The following is a 22,034-nucleotide window of genomic DNA, read 5'->3' as shown; positions in this document are numbered from 1 at the left end:
TATGTGAATCATCAAAATTATCAAAGTTTAATGCTTTTAACCTTCTTGGATACTAAACGAACACTGATGCATCTATGCAACTAAAACTAACTTCCCTTGCATTAAAACCTTGCTACTTCCTATAAAATGGTATTTCAAATGATAGATACAAAAAAAATCTTTAGTCTTTTTTATAAATCCCATATCCATTGCGATGTGTTCTATTATAACAGTTCATAGTAGATTTTTACGACAGGCCCTTCAGCTCAATATTTTTGTTTAACCGCATTGCGCAGGCGCATTTGTAGTCATATATACAAACATTTTTGTCATTGCGCAGGCGCATTTGTAGTTATATATAAAAACATTTTTGTCATTGCGCAGGCGCATTTTTAGTCATATATACAAACATTTTTGTCATTGCGCAGGCGCATTTGTAGTCATATATACAAACATTTTTGTCATTGCGCAGGCGCATTTGTAGTTATATATACAAACATTTTTGTCATTGCTCAGGCGCATTTGTAGTCATACATACAAACATTTTTGTCATTGCACAGGCGTATTTGTAGTCATATATACAAACATTTTTGTCATTGCGCAGGCGCATTTGTAGTCATATATACAAACATTTTTGTCATTGCACAGGCGCATTTATACTTATATATACAAACATTTTTGTCATTGCGAAGACATTTGTAGTCATATATACAAACATTTTTGTCATTATTTACTCTGATTTAAATCATTGAAATATCGTGCTCGGATACCCTGAACCAAACTTATCATTACAAATATTAACATTTTCTTAGATTTATATTTATGAAATACAAATAATATGATTTGGCCTTAGAGTTGAGATAGAGGAGTTAGATACATGTTACAAATCCAGCTTTACAAGACCGCTTAAAAAAATATTTCTAACTTTAATTGTTATCAGGGAGATTTTAAAAAAATCAAAAACTGCGTCGGAAAAATAAAAAAAAAATGTATTAGTTTATTTTTATTTTTTAACAATATTAATATGTGAGTGTGACACTTGTTACTTTACATCCTGTTTTTAAATATACATTAGATTAAAAGAAAATGAATTGAGTAAATAATTGTTAATCGTCTTATATATGAATAAAGAAACTGATTACTTCAGCAAAGTGTAAGTTTCCAATAACTAAATATTTGCAACATATATTGATATATATATCTTTGAACTTTCAGTCGTTATAACGTTTTGATCTGTGCACATTCATAGTTTAAAATATTAAAGGTTGCAAAGATTTAGAGATTAAATGATTTTTTTTGTAGCGAGTAATCAATTCTCTTCAAGTACTAAACTAGCTTGAAACCTGGCCTCAAGTTCTCACCTTTAATTAATCAATCGACTCAAATAAGAAAACCATACGCGAATAGGGTTGTTAATCGTTTTTGAAAACGATAGTTTTTTGTTTCGTTATTCAATCGTTTTGAATTTTTAAAAAACCAATAACGATCGTGTTCGAAAAGGATCGTTTTTATAAAAAAAAACGATTTGCGACCGTTTTTTATACGATTGTTTTTAAAAAAAAACGATCGCTTTTGAAAAAATGATCGGGTTTAAAAAAACATTTATTGATAATTATGTTAATTAGGTTCGTCGTTAACGATCGTAAACGAAACGACGAGTTTTATGAAAACGATCGCTTTGAAAACGATCGTTTTGAAAACTATCGTTTTGAAAAGCGGTCGTTTTGAAAACCATCGTTTTAAAAACGACCATTTCGTTTCGTTTTCGATTTTTCGTCGCCGTTTTCATAACGAAACGATCTTTCTATAAAAAAAATGAAAATGTTAACATCTCTATACGCGAAGCACACAATACCAAGGTTAAATCAAGTTTCCCAATCAAAATTTGAGGCAAAGTGATCCAGGGGTTCATTAGTTATAATTGGACATCCAAACAAACAGACTATAATACTAATTCAAACAATCAAAGATTACTGCTTAATAAAAATATATCTATTTTAAATACATTTCATATTTTACCAATTAACCAGTAGGCAACAAGAAAGGATTGAAAGTCATTGTTAAAACAAATTGAATAATGCATCTATAGAACTGGCACCAAGGCTTGGTTTAGAAATCCTTTACAATATTAATGCAGAATCATGAAAGCAAAAAACAACCATTCACTCATAATAATGTGCAAACTTGTCAAACAGTTTTAATAATTAAAAGGAGTTGAGTCTTTGCAACAAATTCTGATTTTCTAATCCCTATATCTTTAGATTCCAATGTCGTAGACCTTTGATATGTCAAACTATGAGTTCTGTTAGATCAAATAATATAAGCTTGGAGTATTAAAGGTTTACAACATTGGGTTTCAAAGATATAGGGATTAGAAAATCAGAGTTTGTGGCAAAGAATCAACTCCTTTACTTATAAGATTTAAAACATTAAGAAAATCTGAAAATTTTGGAAACTTTTAAAGGGACTGTCAGCGTAATTTTGGAAACTTTTAAAGGGACTTTCAGCGTGATTTTAAGTGACCTTGACAATGACCGATTCACAACGGTATTTATCATAGCATTGTCTGATCAAGTATAAATTAGAGTCTCAATGTTTTTGTACCTTTGTTCCTTTCCTATTTACAGCATTGTAATCTGATTATTTTCAACTGGTTTCTGGACAAAAACGACTTCCGCAATTCTACTGCAGAAAAAAATAAAGAAATCGTTAGAGTTAAACACGTTTAAGCCTATACAAAAACGATAATATATTCCACAATAGTGATTAGATAATAGTGAGATTTTATGACTGAACTCAGAGGAATGAACAGAAAAAAACAGTTTTATTTAATTGTTAACTGTAATTCAGTATGTTTTTTTAAAAAAAAGGGATTTTTATGTCCAATTCTACACAGTTTGTTTTTAATCTTTGCGACAGAAACAATCTCAAGGAATAATAATTGTCTTAAAACATTTTTTTTAAAGTGAATATTTGCAAATTATCTTTTTTTCCATCTCATGATCTTATGCCCATTTGACAGCCCAAATTTTTACTTTGAATAATCTTCTTGTGATTTTTTACATTTTTTAATTTTTTTTTATCGATTTTGATGGTTATTATATCGTTAGAACTGACGAGGGTCAACCCAGACCGAAATATATTTTAAATAAATGTGGAACTAACATCTACTTTTTTACTCTACAGAGGTTTGGTCCATCACCATCACCGAATTTTAAAGCAGATAATAGTGGTCAGGGTGCCATTGTGAAATGAGTCATTTTTGCATGAAGGTCACTTGTAATTTCGCTTACAATATCCTTTTAATATCCCTGAAGTCAAAACCTTTGTAGCGTAAATATCAAGCTTTGATATCTTCGTCTTACATGCAGACCTTCATGATGGGTTCAATTTTTCTTTGAGAATAGTCATACCATGTAGGGATAATTTGAATTGAGAGAATAAGAATTTATCCTCGAATAAAAAGTGCCCACGTTAAATATCAAGATCAAACGTTTAAGATCATGGCCAGATATGCCGCACAAAATATTCTACCCATGTACTTTTTTGTCATGTATAAAGTAAAAACTTTAAAGGGACTGTAAGCGAAATTCCGAGTGACCCTCCAAGCAAAGAAGGCAATGTTTGATTTACAACGGTATAACCCTTGAAACTTTAATCTGATAAAAAATGTGGAAGATATCGTCGTTTTTCTGACTGGAAAAGTGTTTACTTCTGTAAGTTTCTCCATTGTTTCTTATAAGCAAAAACATACTGCACAAGTCACTTTCGCAATGAAACCACAAATGAAAATAAACAGTTCAACAGAACAAAAACATTGATATCTAATTCATACTTGATCAGACAAAGCTTTTAAAATACCGTTGTGAATCGGACATTGCTAGCTTTGTTTGAAGGGTAACTAAAAAATATCCTTAAACCCCTTGTGAAAAAAAAATCTTTAACAATATTTCTGATTTAAAGTTCTTAATTAATGCTGGTTATGATTGGAATCAAGAATTAGTTAAAATGTTTTGAATAGAAAATAACACATAAAAGAAATATTTTTTTTCTGGATTTATATAAACCACAATATATATTTCTAGATTTATATAAACCACAATATATTTTCCAGATTTTTATAAACCACAATATATATTTCTAGATTTATATAAACCACAATATATATTTCTAGATTTTTATAAACCACAATATATATTTCTAGATTAATATGAACCACAATATATATTTCTAGATTTATATAAACCACAATATATATTTCTGGATTTATATAAACCACAATATATATTTCTTGATTTATATAAACCAATATATATTTCTAGATTTATATAAACCACAATGTATATTTCTAGATTTATATAAACCACAATATATATTTATAGATTTATATACACCACAATATATTTTGTATTAAGAGATAAAAGAAAAAATCCTTTGATGATTGAAAAGAGAACTCTGAAAAATCTGAAAACTCGGATCCAGGAATTTTAATATTTTCAACTATTCAAATTACTAACGGTGAATATCATTAAAATTAAATTAAACCTTTTGACTAGCTCTTTATATCACATCAGGGGTTTTCATGTTCAATCATTTTAATTTATTATGACTGATACACCTATTTCTGAGCATAAATTATAGAGATAATACTTGTTTCTATAACAAATCTTTAATTTTCATCTCATATGTCTCAAAAAAAACAGTTACCGGAATTGTAAATTGGATAGTGCAGTTATTTAAATGAAAAATTCCTTTTAATATTAACTTTTATTCATGAAAATGTTTAAAGTAAGACTATAAAGATTTTTTTATTTTTAAAAGTATAATTATTTAATCCTCAAGTATTTTGTACAATTGTTTTTCTGTAATCTTCAATCCAACCTTGTAAACATGATTCTTCAGTTTGGGTTTGAAAACACTTCATCCACAAGATCTTCGATATTGAGTTTGGACTGCTCTGTGTCTCTTTGTTCGCAGGAGTTTATGTCTGTCTGTGCAGTTGATCCAATATAAACAATACTGTCGTCTAAACAACAAGAAAACATTTAAAATATTGGATATTATAAATGTCAGGACCCCCTTGGACCATCCGTTACAGGAACTGTAAATGTAATCTTAAAGGGACCGTTCACTTATTTGGGGAATTTCAGGATAAACTAAACAACCTATTCGCTGTTGATTGGTAATAATCTTACTTTTCAAAGACAACCGTGGCCGGAGAAAAAGCCGATTTTTCGTTCAGAATTCGAGCGCAAAGGGACGATCCCTCTCTATAGACACTAATTGATGCTTTTTTAGTATGGTGTGAATCAAAATAAATTTCGAATATAAAATTAAACTGTAGTATCTAATCGTTAATTGTAAATGTCATTATTTAGTATTTTTTTTGTTTTTTAACTTTCTATTTCTAAAATAACACTATTTTGTTGCATTCAAAATTGGTATTGCCTGTGTAAAAAGCTGAATTGAACGCGGCATGACAAATGAAAAGTTGTGCACATACGGGAACAAAATCTACAAAATCTACGAACCAAATATACGAGTAATGATTAATTGATTGTAGTAGAGACGTCGTCTTTGAATACACATTTTACATGTTTTAATACGAAAAACGTAAATTTCTTGCTAACTCAAATATAAAAAGTTTTCGTATTTTAGTACATAATAACAAACACATAATGACATTAAAATATGATAAATTTAAATGTTATTGGGCTGATGTTACCGAAAAAAACATCAATTAGTGTTTATAGAGAGGGACCGTCCCTTTCTGCTCAAATTCTGAACTAAAAATCGACTTTTTCTTTGGCCACCAGTTGTCTTTGAAAAGTAAGACTATTACCAATCAAAAGCGAATAGGCTGTTTAGTTTACCCTGAAATTACCCAAATAAGTGAACGGTCCCTTTAAGTGACCCCAATATAAAGATGGCATTACCCGATTCACAATGGAGTTGCTAAAGCCATTGTCTGATCAAGTATGAATAGGATATCAACGTACAAAACTTTAAGAGCTGGTAACTTTTAGTTGTGGTTTCTCTGTAAAAGTGACTCGCGCATTTCTACTGCCGGAAAAAACATATTGAAATTATCAGAATAAAATACTTTAAACCTAGAAAAACGACAATATCTTCCAAATTTTTGAGCAGATAAAGGTTTCAATTCAAGGGCAACGTTGTGAATCTGGCATTGTAATCTTTGCATGAAGGGTCACTCGAAATTCTCATACAGTCCAGCTTTAAATGGTTCTTCAAAATGAAATGTAACCCATTCTGCAGATATCATTTAAAGATTCACATACCAATGGTTTACTTCAGACTTTTTTCTAAATCACAATTTAAAGGATATCCTCGGTTTCCAATCTTAAAATTGATCAATTCTTTTAGCTATGTAGCCCTGCATTCAGGAATTTATATGTTCTTGTCACAAACTCGAATTGTCTAATCCCTATATTTTTGCAACCTGATGCTGTAAACCTTTGATTTAAAGAATTAGGCCATTTGATCTAACAGAATCTATAATTAGAAAAATATAAAAATCTACATCATCGGGTTGCAAAGATAAGGAATTATTGAATCATTGTTTGCCGCAAGAAATCTAATTTGCGAGTCATTATAACAAAGAAACATGGAAAATTATCAATTATTAGATAAAAGAACGATAGACATTACATACAAATAGGAATTCTAACTGTACAGTACTGTACTGTACAATTAGGGTTTCTAACTGTACAGTACATTACATACAAATAGGAATTCTAACTGTTCAGTACAGTACTGCACAATTAGGGTTTCTAACTGTACAGTACAGTAATGTACAATTAGGCTTTCTAACTGTACAGTAAAGTACTGTACAATTAGGGTTTCTAACTGTACAGTACAGTACTGTACAATTAGGGTTTTTAACTGTTCAGTACAGTACTGTACAATTAGGGGTTTCTTGCTGTACAGTACAGTACTGTACAATTAGGGTTTTCTTGCTGTACAGTACAGTAATGTACAATTAGGGTTTCTATTCTGTACAGTACAGTACTGTACAATTAGGGTTTTCTTGCTGTACAGTACAGTAATGTACAATTAGAGTTTCTAACTGTACAGTACAGTACTGTACAGTTAGGGTTTCTAACTGTACAGTACTGTAATGTACAATTAGGGTTTCTAACTGTACAGTACAGTACTGTACAATTAGGATTTCTAACGCAAATGGATATTACTTGCACGCAATTGCGAGCCCTGTAATTACGCGCAATTCCGCGCAATCCGAGCCTAATTCTGCACAATTTCGATTGAAAACCCTGCATACAATAGTATCGATGAAAAGTCATTTTATAAAACGACAGTTCAGGCCCTTTCAGATGTTTGAAAACATTACCTTGATTTAAAATAGGTGTAATATCATAAGCATCTATTGTAATATATGTGAGACTGGTAGAGTTGTGATCTTGTGTAGGATTGGTGGAATATTCAGAGGGTTCAATATTACCAGCTGTACCTTGAACAGGTACAGAGAATATATCGGTAAACTCTACTTCAGCTTCATCTGAAAAGCAACAATATAGTTTTAAGGATATTTATTTTATTTTGAAAAACGGGTAATAAAAAAGAACTAACGGATGCGATTTAAAGTAAGAGCAACTTCAGTCAATTTTTCTGCTGAAAATTGCAAAAACCGGAAGAAAAAAAATTAATGTGTGTGTTTATGTTTTGAATGTCGTCTTTTTAAAAATTAATTAATACATAAATATTGACAATTAACGCCAATAATGCCATTGATATACACATTTAACGTGTGGTTACCTTATGAAAGAAAGAAGGCGAAAAAGACATGTGATCCAAAAATCCAAATAGTTTTTCAGCATACCTGGAGAAATGGGGTTTCTAGAGCCACATGAAGAGGGCTTTTCATCTTTTCCAGTAGACAGGGTGACACCTAGTCCAAACATTGACGTCACATCATCAAACCCTAAACATTTGTAAGATGCAAACCCAAAGTTAAGGTAAGGTTGTTTGGGTGGACCACTTTTAGTTTTTTTTTTTGTCAATAATACCCTTGAAACCTTAATCTGATCAAAAATGTAATTGTTTTAATTTAATTCAATTTCTCAATTGTCTCTTTTAATAAAGCAAGATATGCCGGTAGGGCTGGGAAAAGTTCCGTTAACGAAACGGAGCTGTTTTCGAAAATTAACGGAAGAGTGCGTTAACGAACGGCACCCATATAAAAATACTTTAAGATCTCACTTTTGTCCTTCACTAAAAAAATTTCATAAAAAAAGCTTTAATCAATATACTGCCTTTCGTGTTTGATGTTTCTTTTCTATAAAAATATATATATAAAGATATTTTTTAAGAAACGTTTCCATCTCTATTTTTCACCCATTGAAACTTACACAACAGTATTAAGAGGAAGTGTCTGATGAGTCCACTTAAGAAAATTACATAAATATTTTATTAACACTTGTTATATGGAAGTGTGTATATGATCGAATAGTTTACATAGTTAAAAAAGGTATCAACATTTTTTCAAAAATGGGTGGGCCCAATGTTGCTAAATTTGTTCACACGCACAAAAAAGTGCCCCCCCACCCCCACCCCCTACACAAATGCGCTCGTACGCTCCCATTCAGACAAAGCTTTTAATGATACCACCACCGTTTTTTTTTTAAATCTGGCATTGTCATCTTTGCATGGAGGTTCACTTAAAATTACGCTTAGTTAAAGTATTTTCATCCTCTTCAAAATAGGGTCCGAGCAAACCATTTTAGATAAAAAAGACCCTCTTGAGAATATAAATTTGAATCCGACACTAGTTTAACTTCATAACTTCCAAGAACTCTAATCACCTCTATTATTTGTGGGACAGGCCTGTACGTAGAGATTGCTGCGTTCGTTTTTAATCATACAAAAAATTAATTCCGCTTGTGTTTTTACTGAACAGTCGTTCAATAAATCGTTCCAAAATTAAATCGTTCATTTAGTCAAATCATTCATTCAATAAAATCTGTCGTTCAGTACAAAATGAAAACAGTAGTTTTGTTAAGTTTGTTCGAAAAAATCGTTCATTTAGTAAAAAAAAAGTTTGTTCCAAAAAATTAATCTTTAGGTGCAAAACGATAGTTTTTCAAACTCTTTTAGAATATTTGTTTGTTCAGTAAAAAACAAAAGTTTTTTTTTCGTTCGTTTGAACGATTTTAAACGATTTTGTTTTTTTTTCGTTCGTTTTCAAAACGCCTTAGTTTCTTGTTTCTCGGAACGATGCAAGGCGTTCTTCCATCATTCATTTTTCTTTGAAAGACACGGTCGTTCACTAAAACTTTCTTAGTTTTCAAAAATGTTGTTCATTCACAAAAACGATTTCAATCTCTACGTGTACCTGGACTAGGGCTGGGTATTAAGGAAGGATCTGACCAGCCTTTCCTTGACTCTGTAATACTGGTTCTAGTTGACCACCCTGTGCTTGACTCTGTACTTGTTCTAGTTGACCAGCTTGAACCTGAGTTCCAGCTTCTGCTAGATAATTTCATTTACAAACTAAACTTTCTTTTTTTCATAAAAGATTAAAATCAGATTGTGAATAATTATTGGAAAGTCGTTCTCTTAGTTAATCTTTTCATAGACCATTTCTTCCGGGAACCCGCCAATTGGGGGAATTGCAGTAAGCAAACATCTTGTGGTTAATGTAAAGTCCTACAAAAATGCCTTTTCTTAAACTAATAATTTTATTTAGTAGCATATTACTGGTTAAGAATGAATGCAAATCATTATTTGAAAATTAATTTTCAAAAAACAAAATCCACCTGGAATCCACTGATGTTGTAATATTAGATTCTGTCTCCCAGTTTGCTGATGATATCCCTGTATCCCATCCCATTGTAATAAAAAAACTATCAGATGCAGAAGAGGATTGATCTGTGTATGAGGTTGTAGCTACATTAGAATTTTCTGTTCATAATATCAAAAAAATAATTAAGTATTGTACAATAAGGAATATATAAAGTTGGAAAAATAATGAAACAAATGACATTGATTTGTTAATCTTAAAATTTTTAGAATTGGAAAAATAATAAAAAAAAATAAAAAAAATATTGTTTTGATAAATATTTTCATTTTTTTAACATTGTAAAATTAGTAATAAAGCTGAAAAAATATGATATTCATGTTTTGTAAAAATATATTTTTTTTTTTATTTGATTATGAGGTTGCAGCTACATTACAATTTTCTTTTTATAAAATCAAAAACTACAAGTGTTTTACACAATTAATGATTAAGTGATTTATTTTGCTAAATCTTTTCAAAGTCATAAAATTAGTAATTAAGTAATTAATAATAAAAAGAACTAATATTTTCTAGAAAAATTAATTATCTTTCAAGAAATAATGAAAAAAAAATGATTTTGTCATTTGCAAGCTATTATATTAGTGGATCAAGTAGTGGATATAATAGTAAACATTATTACAAGCTAGATATGAAATTCAAATTGAGGAAATAATGAAAAACAAAAAAGTGTTTATTCGAATTTTTCTGATTCCCTGAGTGTTGAAAAGTACAATTCCATCTCTGTGTTATTGAAACACTTGATCTAGGATCATTAAACGATATTCCCTTCAGCACCTGATGCAGAATACCTGGCTGTTCCAGGGGTTCAAGTTCCTTATCAAATATTTTAAATTGATCAACTTTTTTAATCATGTAAAACCAAAACTTTTAAGAAAAACTCTTAACAATTTGTATTTAGCATCGAACTACTGAAATAATTTAGAAAACACAATAATTTTGTTCGAAATTATGTAAGAATTTTTTTAAGAAATCATACAAATCTCTAACCATCTGTTTGTAATTTCAAGCAGTGAGAAATAGGAAGACAATATTCTGACTTCAAATAGTCAAATGAACATAAGACAACAGTTATGAAGTCTTGAAAATCCCATTTCAGTCAATAAGTCATTTAATAAGTTACTGTGGTCAAACTATTTACTTTGTAACAACATCAAATACACATGATTATTGCGTTGTCATCCTATTCAATGGTTTTCTGGTTCTAACTGTAGAAAAAAACGCGAGTAAATTTATAATTAAGAAATAATATAAAATATTCATAATTCTCTTTAAACACCAAAAAGCCATATCAAAGAAAAGTATTTGTTGATAAATTACAGTGTTCTACAGGAGATTAGAGTCTTATATTTATCATTATTAGCTTTAATCATCAGATTATACACCCTATTTATTTGATTTAATTTTAAAGACAGATGACAGAAGACAGAGGAATGACAATGCAAGTCTGTTGGATATTTTTTAGGGCTTGGCATGCCATTATGAAATATTACCCAAGATGACAAGCTTAACAGATAAAGATTTATTGAATAAAACTAAGCTTATTTGACGCTTCGCGCCATTTTTTCGGTGTTGCTTTTCGCTACTGATTTCGGAGATTTTCGAGAAAGAAAATATTTCTTTAAATTTTGACCGTCCGTTAATTTCCGCCATTCATATGTTGGTTGGGGTTACAACTAAAAATAAAAGCCCACCACCCAATCTGTTGGGCTGTTTTGCCGTTTGGTTAAACTATCAAAAACCAAGACAAGCCAAATATATATTTAAATATTTAGTCCCTGGATGAGAATTGGTTTTGAAGATTTATCAGGTTGGGTTGGAGTATCACTATCCTTGCTAGAACAGGAGCTGGCTCGTCTTGTCCGACTCCTTGGAGATTCTTCGATCTTTCCAACACTCATCCCAACCTTTAGACATCTAAATAGGGATAATCATTTGTAAAAAAAGAGCAGGGGGTCAATAAGGAAAATTAAATGTCATACCATGCATTAAACTGATAAAAAAACACTTGTCAGGTTGGATCTTACTTTCAATTGGCAACAGACGGTTTTTAATGAAAAGTAATTCAACACCATTTTCAGGTTTAACCAAATTAGGTCAAATGATAATTTTTCGCATATTAAAATTTCAAAAATGTGCATAACATGAATTACTATAGCATGTGAGAAACTTTTCTATCTAAACCCTGTAAGCAAGATCTCAAAAGAATCAATCCTTTTTACTTGTTAAATCTACAGAGCTGACAGCTTCTTCTTGTTTGACAATCAATTTCACAATTACTGTCATCGTTAATACACGTGTAGGTTCGACCAATACCACGCCGGAAAAATGCGCGGCAACTGTAACAGCTGACTGCTCCGTAGTGTAGGTGAGATGCTGCTCCCCCTCCACATACTGTACATACTTTAGTCAGCTGTTTATTACCATTCTAAATAAAATAATTCATATATATTAAATCTTTTTTTTATGGAGATTAATAAAAACAAAAAAAGATTTTATAATTTGCAGAAAGCTTTCATATTTTAAAAAATATGCTCAGAGCTCAAAACTTAAGAAATTGATATCCAATTATAATAACACTAGAAATTCAAGGCGCTTCGCGCCCTTCTTTCTAGCCTTAGAGGGCGCTTCGCGCCCATCTTCTAAATTAATTGTAAACATGTTCTCTTTGTGTACATCGTAAAACTAAACAAAAATAATTCGCGGATTTTTACAAAAAATTTCGCGGATTTTCAAAATTTTAAAAAATTTAATGACGATCGAATTTTGATAGAGACAAATATTTGAAATTTTGATGATTCATAAACCTTCCCTGGGCTCCCTAGATGTCCCACAAAAAATTTGGGCCCGAACGGTTCAGCCGTTTTGACGTTTATTGGATACAAACAAACAAACAGACAAACAAACAGACAGACAAACAAGCCAAATTTATATATAGATTCGCTTAATCAGAGTATACATGGTGAACACTTTTAATTTCTGCTTAATCTGCCCTTTTCCCTCTTTTTGAATATCCTACCGGTCAGATTTAGACCAATAAGAGTTCTCTCATTAAATGGCACACACAAGTTTAAATTTCCCGGCTTCTGATTGTCTACAACCGACACCCTGATTGGTTGCATTTTAGATACTTTTTTTTAAAAACAAACTAAAGATTAAAATAATCATAAGATTGACAAAAAGAAGAGATTTATAGCATTAATCTTAATATCTACAATTTTGAAGTGCTTAGCTCAGAAAGATCAGTAAAAAATTACAAACCTTAGCTAAATTGATTTTAATAAAGTGGAAAAATAAACAATTTTCATTTTCTTCTTTAAAGTCAACTCTTTGATTTTAAAAATTTAAATATAGTGTAAACAATAAATATGTAACTTTCCTTTTCCTTTCCTTTCCTTTTACTTTTATTTATATTTTTATATTTTTTAAGAATTGGGGGGAAATATTCCCACAACCTTTAATTTTAGAGGTTTTTAAATATTTTCTCCTGAAACACTTTATTTTGTATGTTTTTGTTATATTTCATAAATAAATAATTTTTTACTTTACTGTGGAAGACGATGCCTGGCCACCTTAAACAAGTTCCACAAGATTCAACGGAATGAGATAGAACGGATATGGAGCATTGTACTGACGGACAGTCTAACCCGTGTGATATTGATATAGACTCATGTTCTGAAGTTCTGAACCCTCTAGATAAGTTACAAGAAATATATAGATACTGGAAGTACTTTATGCGTTTTTATTAGAGTCTGACCCACGTCCTCTATATTGGTGACCCCAGACTTTGAACATACAGTTAAACACTATCCAGTTTCATGATATTCTTAAACTTTGAACATAAAGTGATACATCCGAGCATCATGACGGACCAGAAAGAAACTCCAACCGAGTACGTCGCCAAAGTCTCCGTCAAGCTCCGGATTTTTAGACAGAGGACCCCGACTTGTGGTTCCTTCATGCAGAGGCTGCCTTCAGAAACATCCAAATCACACAACTACTCCCGGAGCTAATGAGCTACACAGCTACTCCCGGAGCAAATGAGCTATATAGCTACTCCCGGAGCAAATGAGCTACACAGCTACTACTGGAGCTAATCAGCTATACAGATACTCCCGGAGCTAATCAGCTACACAGCTACTCCAGAAGCTAATCAGCTACACATTCATTTATTGCTACTCCTGGAGCTAATAAGCTATACCTCGGCTACTCCTGGAGCTAATAAGCTAAACCTTGGCTACTCCTGGAGCTAATAAGCTGTACCTCAGCTAATCCTGGAGCTAATAAGCTAAACCTCAGCTACTCCTGGAGCTAATAAGCTAAACCTCAGCTACTCCTGGAGCTAATAAGCTAAACCTCGGCTACTCCTGGAGCTGCAAATGTAGTGTGCGCCTCTGCACCCCCTCCCTCCCTATACATATACTTCCGTCCTACAATACTTCGGACCTACGCAACATCGGACCTACGACAGCCATGTAGGTCGGATGTACATTCTATTTTGTTAATCCAACAGATATAGTCAGATATGTAGTTGACAGTGTTACCGTAAGGATCGATGTTCCGGTTGCACACATTGGTCGGATGCGCAACTTTCGTAGGTCAGATGCAAAGATTTTGTAAGTCGAATGCACAGATTTTGTAAGTCCAATCATATTTGTGAACCCTTTGACCGATTTGTCTCAAACTTTGGGGAGTTTGGTAGAAACCTAGGTAATGTTCTCCAAGTGGGTTAAAAAGTTTAGAAGCTTGACTTTATTATATTATCTTTCTATATTTTGTAAAAACTTATATACTGTGGAAGACGATGCCTGGCCGCCTTAAACAAGTTCCACAAGATTCAACGGAATGAGATAGAACGGATACGGGGCATTGTACTGACGGACAGTCTAACATGTGTGATATTTATATAGACTCATGTTCTGAAGTTCTGAACCCTCTAGTAATAAGTTAAAAGAAATATATAGATACTGGAAGTACTTTATGCGTTTTTATTAGAGTCTGACCCACGTCCTCTATATTACTTTACTTTTACTTCAGATTTTTTTTTTCAAAACATCTATATTCTTTTTAGATATACACCAAGACACTAAAGTCTAGAAAACACTATAATTTGCATCCTAAAACATTTTTTTTTGATTTTTTATTCATGTCTTTATTTAAAATGATAGGTTTTACATTAAGTAAAAAAGTAAAAAAGTAAAAAAAAAACATTTAAAAAAAATAGGTATTCTATACGTTCCTTACTTGACCGCTATTGCAGCTTACAGAGATATATCATCTGCACATTCTTGTTAAATGTTTGTCATTTCATTTTATTCTTACTTTTTTGTGTTGGTTATTGTCATCTTTGCTTCTCGGATCATCTAAATTTTCTATATGTGTCATCTGAAAAACAAAATCAAAGATATAGGTTTTTGCTTCTTACAACCAATTATTAATATCTATTTCTTTTTTCCTGAGAATTTAGTTTTTTTTGCACAAAAATATAATTAAGTTAGAAAACATCAAAAACTGTAATACACATGGGAAAACAATCGAAAATTGTCTTTTACAATAAAATAAAAGTAATTTATTTATTGTGAGAAAACTGTTTTAGATTATATTAAAAGTTTAATGTCCTCAAAGCAACACCCTAACATAACCTGAGAGCCTTTACCAAACAAAGCACACATTCGCCGCAAACATTCTTAATTCTTGTAAATCAATATTCGAATCTATTAGCCGTTGTTGCACAGTTATTTATTTTGTTCCGTTTTTCTAAACTTTTAGTTGTTCGACATTCGACGTTTTTGCACTGTTATTAATTTTGTTCAGTATAGCATTTTTTCTTTATATATAATTTTATTAAAAAGTGTTTTTCTTGTCCTAGCCACAGCACTCAGCTGGGACAATCTGGAATTTTAGCGCGGTCTCACTTTTGGAATTAATTTAGGTCTTTTCTACTGGTGTAATGATGGAAGGACCCGTGATGTTTTTCTTGTAAAAAATGTATAAGCAAATTGCAATAATCCTGACAAAAATATGTCACTCGCCAGGTTACTACAATCCAAATCGTTCTTTAATTCTAATCTAAAAAAATAGAAAAAAGAAATATGACTTTAACAATCTTATTGTGATAATGAAACTAATGAATTAATAAAATAAATTATTATCTTTAAAAAATCCTTTGAATTTACCGCGAACAAGAAAAAATCCCTTTTCAATGCAATTTTTTTCGAAAGCCGTGTTTTTTTTTCATGGCCAAGTGCAGTGTGCCCTTGATGCATGCGGAAAATAATATTAATGTAGCATTTAGCCTCTCATTATTCTCTTCAATGTTCTCAATACTCGAATGCATAGTTCAACAATTTAGAGAAAATATATTTGTACAAACCCCCCTCTCTCCCCTCCTTCCCAACACTTAGTTAAAATAAGGATTTTAGTTTGACGAAATATCAATATTCATTTTTTTAAAATGGATAGATTAAAGATAAAAATAAAAATAATAACATATCTGCATACTTTAATGCATTTCTTATCACTATTTAGTATTTATTTTAACTATTATTATTTCCCCGTGCTCAGATTTCCTATTCGTCCTCCCAGTTCCTACCTTGTATTTTGTCAATGTAGTTTATAGAAACCTAAAATTAAATCCAAGTTTTTTTCATGTTTTTTAATCATAATTCCAAGCATTTCATGTAAAGTAGACATTTGAAGGGACTGTAAATGTAAATTCAGGTGAATTAAGGAGTTACATGCTCTTATTTCAATGGTAACTTTAAAATATCTATTTTACTGTTGCATATACTGGGCCTGGGCAAAGTATCATTAACGAAATGGAGGTTTTCGAAAATAACGGTCCGTTAATGAACGCCATAAACGTTTATTTTAACAAATGTTAACAAAACATACTATCCGTTTTTGAAAAAAAACAGTTGAATACGAAAACATTAACAACTATTTCCGTATTTTTTCGGGTAAAATTGCAAGAAAACTGTTATTTTGATTTAAATGTCGTCTTCAGCCCCCCCCATGTTTATATGATGGAGCTTATAAAGATTTTTTTCAATTTGGATATGGCTTGTGCTGTAATCCAATTTCATAATCAGTTAACGATTCTTTTTTTGGAAATTTTAGAGTTTTGGAAAACCGTTAACACTTTTTATACTACAAACCACCGTTAACAGCTTGCACCGTTAACACTGTTTATACTACAAACCACCGTTAACAGCTTGCACCATTAACACTTTTTATACTACAAACCACCGTTAACAGCTTGCACCGTTAACACTGTTTATACTACAAACCACCGTTAACAGCTTGCATCGTTAACACTTTTTATACTACAAACCACCGTTAACAGCTTGCACCGTTAACAATTTGACAAACCATTACCTTAATTGAAAAAAACCTTTAACCTTAACGGCAGAATATTTCCGCTAACACCGTAAAAAAATTGGGATCGTTAACAAACGGTAATTTAATAAAAACAAAAGTAGAAAATACTGTTGAAGAAGTGAAACTTTCCGTTCTTACCTTTAAAACTAACGGCTACCTAAAATTTTCTTTTTTAACGGTTGGAACTAACCCTTCACAAAACGGTTAGAATAATTTGGAACATACTCAGCCCTATTGTTGCATATGTAATCCAGAGAGAAATCAAAATAGGAAATTATAAAGATGGTAACCTTCAAATCGACATTTTACAGGATGGCAAGTTTTAAATGGGTAAACAATTTGATGCTATAAGTCAACGCTGGTACCACCAATAAAAATTCGCTAATTCAATTTAGAAAATTTCAAGTAATTATTATCTTTGTATTTTTTTTTTGTCGCGGCCGCAGCGGTGTTATCTCTTAAACAAACATTAAACACTTCGTGTCACCAAGGGGAACCAACATTTACATTTAAAAATAATTACCGACGAGAGCAAATATTTTTAGACATTTCCGTCGCACTATCGAACATAATTAATTTCGAAAATTTTATCGAATTTTTTACAGATTTTAGGGTTATAACAATTTTTTAGATATCCATAACATTTTTTTTTATAATTTAAAGCTAAATATTTGTAATTTTTAAATGCTTTTGTTAATTGGATTTAAAACAGCAATACAATGAAGAAATATACTTATATATTTATACTATAACCTTGGGTATCCAACTTTGCCCGGAAATTTCATTTTCTCAGTAAAAGTTAACTCACACAACTCTGTTTTGTGTGGCTCAGCCCAAATAAATTTGTGAGGCAAGTCGGTCAAGGGGTTTATCAATTTTGTTCAGTCAATACAAACAAACAAAACAGAGATTACTACTTTATTGATATAGAAGTTATTATTTAGAAATACTACTGCTTTGTTTTCACTCACATATCAGATTTTGAATCTCCTTAAGAAAAACTTATCTGTTTCAAATTTTACTTTTTTTCCGTAAAAATTGGCTCCAACATTATGTATTTTTTTTGTATGTTTAACACTGAAAAATGGTTGCATGTTGTGAAAAATTTATTTGTAATGATAAACATCATGCCGGATATCCCTTGGGATCAGAAACATATATGATTAAAAAAATAAGAAAAATTTGAAAACTACTCCTCGGAAATTCATGAAAACTATAATTAAACATATTATGACACCCCCCCCCCCTCCTTGGTCGCATCCCCCCAACAATAGCAAGCTGCGGCTCGGAAAGACTAAGGGGACCTAGTGCTGCGGTCATGTTGTTAATAAAAAGAATATATATTGATTTATCATAATAATTGTTAACAAACATACGCTTCTCGGCCTTTTGGCTAAGAACAAAGTGTATTATCTGTTCTTATCAGCTTCGTAGATTTGCTTTAAAACATTCTGACACACGTTGAACTACAGCAAATTTCACGTAAGAATGAAATTTCATATGTTTTTAATCATAACTCCTTTGAAGAAAAGAAGAAAAATGCTTTGAATTTCTTATATGTAACTAGAGCTGAAAACTTTAGAATGGTGGTTATCGAAATTAATGCTTGATCCTCTCTTTTTCTTAATATTGAAACTAACCTAATCTTGTACTTTTATCCAGAAAAGTGTATAAAATTCAACCAATCAGAGTTGCGTATAAGAAGCCGATAATTTGAAATTTTGCGCGCTATTTAAGATTAATATACAGAAACGGGAGGGACACTCTAATTTAATAATCGGTTTCTGATTTTGCTCTACTATATCAAAGAAAGAGTGGTTTCAGAAGAAAATCAAAAGCGTGACCATTGGATACTCAGATTAAGTAATCGGGATTAGGGATATCTCATTCTAAAGTTTTCAGCTTAGATAAATTGACTTTCTCACAAAATCAACACGTGGTCACAAAGTTGAACAATTAATGTGGCTTGAATCTAACCTTCTTCTGTTTGGTTTGCAGTAAGAACGGCCAAATAACGGCCAAATAACGGCCAAATAATTCCCAATTATAATATTGTATTATCTTTTTAAAACGTTATGTTGATTATGTTTAAAATATCGAACTCATCTAATTCATTTTGAAATTACGTTAAGACTGTTGAGAATATAAAATAATTATGAAATTATCCAACATTCTTTTTATAATTTCTAAAAGTTGTTCGATAATAAAAGTATTAAATGTATACATTAAGCATATTTACCATTTTGATTGAAATATTGCTCATTTTACTTTTGGATCTTTTGGATTTTTTATTATAAATCTAAACGTATTCCGTGTGTACTGTTTTTGTAATGTATGTGTTCTGTGTATACTATTGTTTTGTGTACTGTTTGTAAACTGTATACCTATTTTATTGTCAGTAAAGGCAATAAATCAGAATAATTATTTAATGATTCCCCTATTACTATCTACCAATTATTATAAATGAGAAACATAAAAACTCAAGGTTGTACACCTCGCAACATTCCTTGGTCAACACTGAATCAGAAGCTAAACCTTAACATATTGTGAGAAATATTGAACCTTAACATATTGTGAGAAATATTGAACCACCAAACATGAACAGAGCTGAACTAACTTTTAAAATGATGATAGTCCTAAAATGTGATAAAATATATTTTTTTAGTTCATATTAACATAATTAAATTTATATTTGATTAAATGCTCTAAAAGCCGTCTTGTGAACTGCTGACTTTAATTCAATTGGATATTAGTTTAATCGATATAGCATTGTATCTGTAATTGTTATCAAACGTAACTTTTATTCAGTAGGGATATCCAAAAAAGAGGATTAAGAATAAAATTAAAAGTTTGTGTATTGGATATTCAGATTAAGCGATCAGGATTAAGGATATCTCATTCTAAAGTTTTCAGCTCAGAATGTATTTCATTAACTTTTGTTGCTACCATTTTGAATTGTTTGTAATTTTGATCAAAAAGTTCCTATTTTTTAGTAAATTCAATTTAAGAAACAAACCGTACGGTTTTATTCTAAAAGTGAAAAAATATTTTTCCAAAAATTCATTTTTTTTGAAGAATTGAACAATATTATTATGAAGAGTTAAATAGAGACTGAATGATGTTAAACTGAGTAAATCAACTTTGACATTTCAGTATATATATATATTCATATGCATTACTTGTATCATCTCGTATATATATATATATATTTACAGACAGATAGATCTAGAGATGTATATATTTCTAGATAAGTATGCTAAACATAAAAGATTTGATTTTTTTTTTAAAATATGCTGATTTGTTTACATGCCTGAACTGCTATTGAAAACATGGAAATATTGAATATCTCAGCTGCAATTTTTATGAATATGAATAAATTGGATGCAAAGCTAGTATCCCAAACATGAAAATTAAGAAAATGGTTTAAGGTTTTAGTTATACTTATGCTTTGTTGCACGTCTTCTAACAGTTGCTTAAACTTCTTTGTATATAAATATTCAATTTAATTTTTTCCCACTAAATTGCTTTTTTTGTTGGCATAGATATAGGTATGGATTGGCTATGTAAAAATGAGTCACCAAGTTCTCTCACCTACGTATAAGACAATTAACTAAAATCAAAGAGTTCAATTTAATTTTCAGCTTTATTCCTTTATTTAACACAAACTCTGAATAAATGTAAATATAAATGTGAATAAACCAATTTTAGCTTAAATACAAAAAATGTTTTTAGATTATTTATTTTCTAATCAGAAGAAATAAAGGAAATAACTCGAAAACGTGAAGATTTTTAATTTTATAATTCTAACATATTTGCAGCCTTAAATTCAAACTAAAACTTATTTGTGTTCAAATATAATTTAAGTTGAAATATTAAGTTAAACAGATATATAGGGATTAGAAAATTAGAGTTTTTTGGATAATGTTTAGTTCATATTTACAGTTAATATTGGGACAATTATGAAATACGACAAAATAAAGATTAGAATAAGTACTCAAGTTTAAAAGCAAGGGATAATGCATCGATCCTTCTCCGCATCCCGAAACACTTTATATGAAAACCATCAACCAAAATTACAAATATAAATTCAAATTTATGAACTCTGACTGCAAATTGAAATTATAAGATGTCAAAAATACATAGAATCTTATGACTCGTAAAAGTTCCTTCTGGAGTTTCAAAGGAATTGAATACCACAAACTCGGATTTTTTAATCCCTTTATCTGTACAACCCAATGCTGTAGACCTTAGATATTTCAAACTATGAATTCTGATGGATCAAATAATTAAAGTTTGAAATATCAAAGGTTTACGACATCTGGTTTTAGAGATATAGGTATTAGAAAATTGGGATTTGTGGCAAAGACTCAATTCCTTTAATATAACAGATATCTTATAAAATATAATGATCTAAAAACTTCAGACACCGCCCAACACTTAAAGAATAATGATAAATGGTCCATGATATGTTAGACCAGTGACCACCAAAGATCTAATATGATACAATAAATTAAATCATGAAGTCATGTTCCACAACTTATCGGATTTAAGCAACCACACATGAATTGGTTTGGATAGAAAAGCATGAATCGCATGACTCACCTCTATTCCAAGAATTCGGCTCTAAGCTCCAATTTTCCACAAATCATCGGGTGTGATTCAGTTGTCAAGCACAGAGGGCGCTTTATCCTTCATGCTCATTTAATCCAAATAAACAGGGCTGAACACACTTCACAAACAAGTTTTAGAAAACAATTTTATTTCGGAAAAAAATGTGCATTTAATAAATGTAACAACAATTTGATGTTTTAATTATAACTTATGATTCCATGAAATGGATTAC

General features: G+C 30.7%; 1 protein-coding gene and 1 non-coding gene across 3 annotated transcripts; one reads left to right on the top strand and one right to left on the bottom strand.

Moving 5' to 3' along the window:
• Nucleotides 1-4,726: 4,726 nt before the first annotated feature.
• LOC111696998 (nuclear receptor subfamily 2 group C member 2) lies at nucleotides 4,727-15,230 on the bottom strand. 2 transcript variants are annotated; one of them, XM_023466848.1, is made up of 9 exons: nucleotides 15,134-15,230; nucleotides 12,034-12,239; nucleotides 11,590-11,728; nucleotides 10,507-10,627; nucleotides 9,774-9,918; nucleotides 9,350-9,486; nucleotides 7,838-7,939; nucleotides 7,349-7,516; nucleotides 4,727-5,005 (listed from the first exon to the last, which is right to left on the bottom strand). In XM_023466848.1, exons 1-9 carry the CDS (start codon nucleotides 15,194-15,196, stop codon nucleotides 4,878-4,880), a joined length of 1,209 nt encoding a protein of 402 aa, XP_023322616.1. In that variant the 5' UTR covers nucleotides 15,197-15,230; the 3' UTR covers nucleotides 4,727-4,877. The 2 variants fall into 2 exon arrangements, with proteins under 2 accessions (XP_023322616.1, XP_023322617.1); XM_023466849.1 differs by having other exon boundaries at nucleotides 9,350-9,483.
• Nucleotides 15,231-18,564: 3,334 nt separating this feature from the next.
• Nucleotides 18,565-18,768, top strand: LOC111697003 (U2 spliceosomal RNA). Its single transcript, XR_002764202.1, has one exon. It is a non-coding gene; the product is annotated as a U2 spliceosomal RNA (small nuclear RNA).
• The last annotated feature ends 3,266 nt before the right edge of the window (nucleotides 18,769-22,034 follow it).

This window comes from Eurytemora carolleeae, unplaced genomic scaffold (genome assembly GCF_000591075.1).
Source record: "Eurytemora carolleeae unplaced genomic scaffold, Eaff_2.0 scaffold35, whole genome shotgun sequence".
Taxonomy (NCBI): domain Eukaryota; kingdom Metazoa; phylum Arthropoda; class Copepoda; order Calanoida; family Temoridae; genus Eurytemora; species Eurytemora carolleeae.
Note: the sequence above shows the minus strand (reverse complement) of the source record. Positions and strands in the feature narration are given on the sequence as shown.

What these genes read in the sequence shown, in the direction of transcription:
- LOC111696998 (XM_023466848.1), bottom strand. Translation starts at nt 15,196, where the DNA reads ATGACACATATAGAAAATTTAGATGATCCGAGAAGCAAAGATGACAAT. An exon ending in ACAATAACCAACACAAAAAA is followed by an intron (nt 12,240 to 15,133) that starts GTAAGAATAAAA and finishes TATTTTATTTAG; the next exon opens with AATGGTAATAAACAGCTGAC. An exon ending in CAGCTCTGTAGATTTAACAA is followed by an intron (nt 11,729 to 12,033) that starts GTAAAAAGGATT and finishes ATCCCTATTTAG; the next exon opens with ATGTCTAAAGGTTGGGATGA.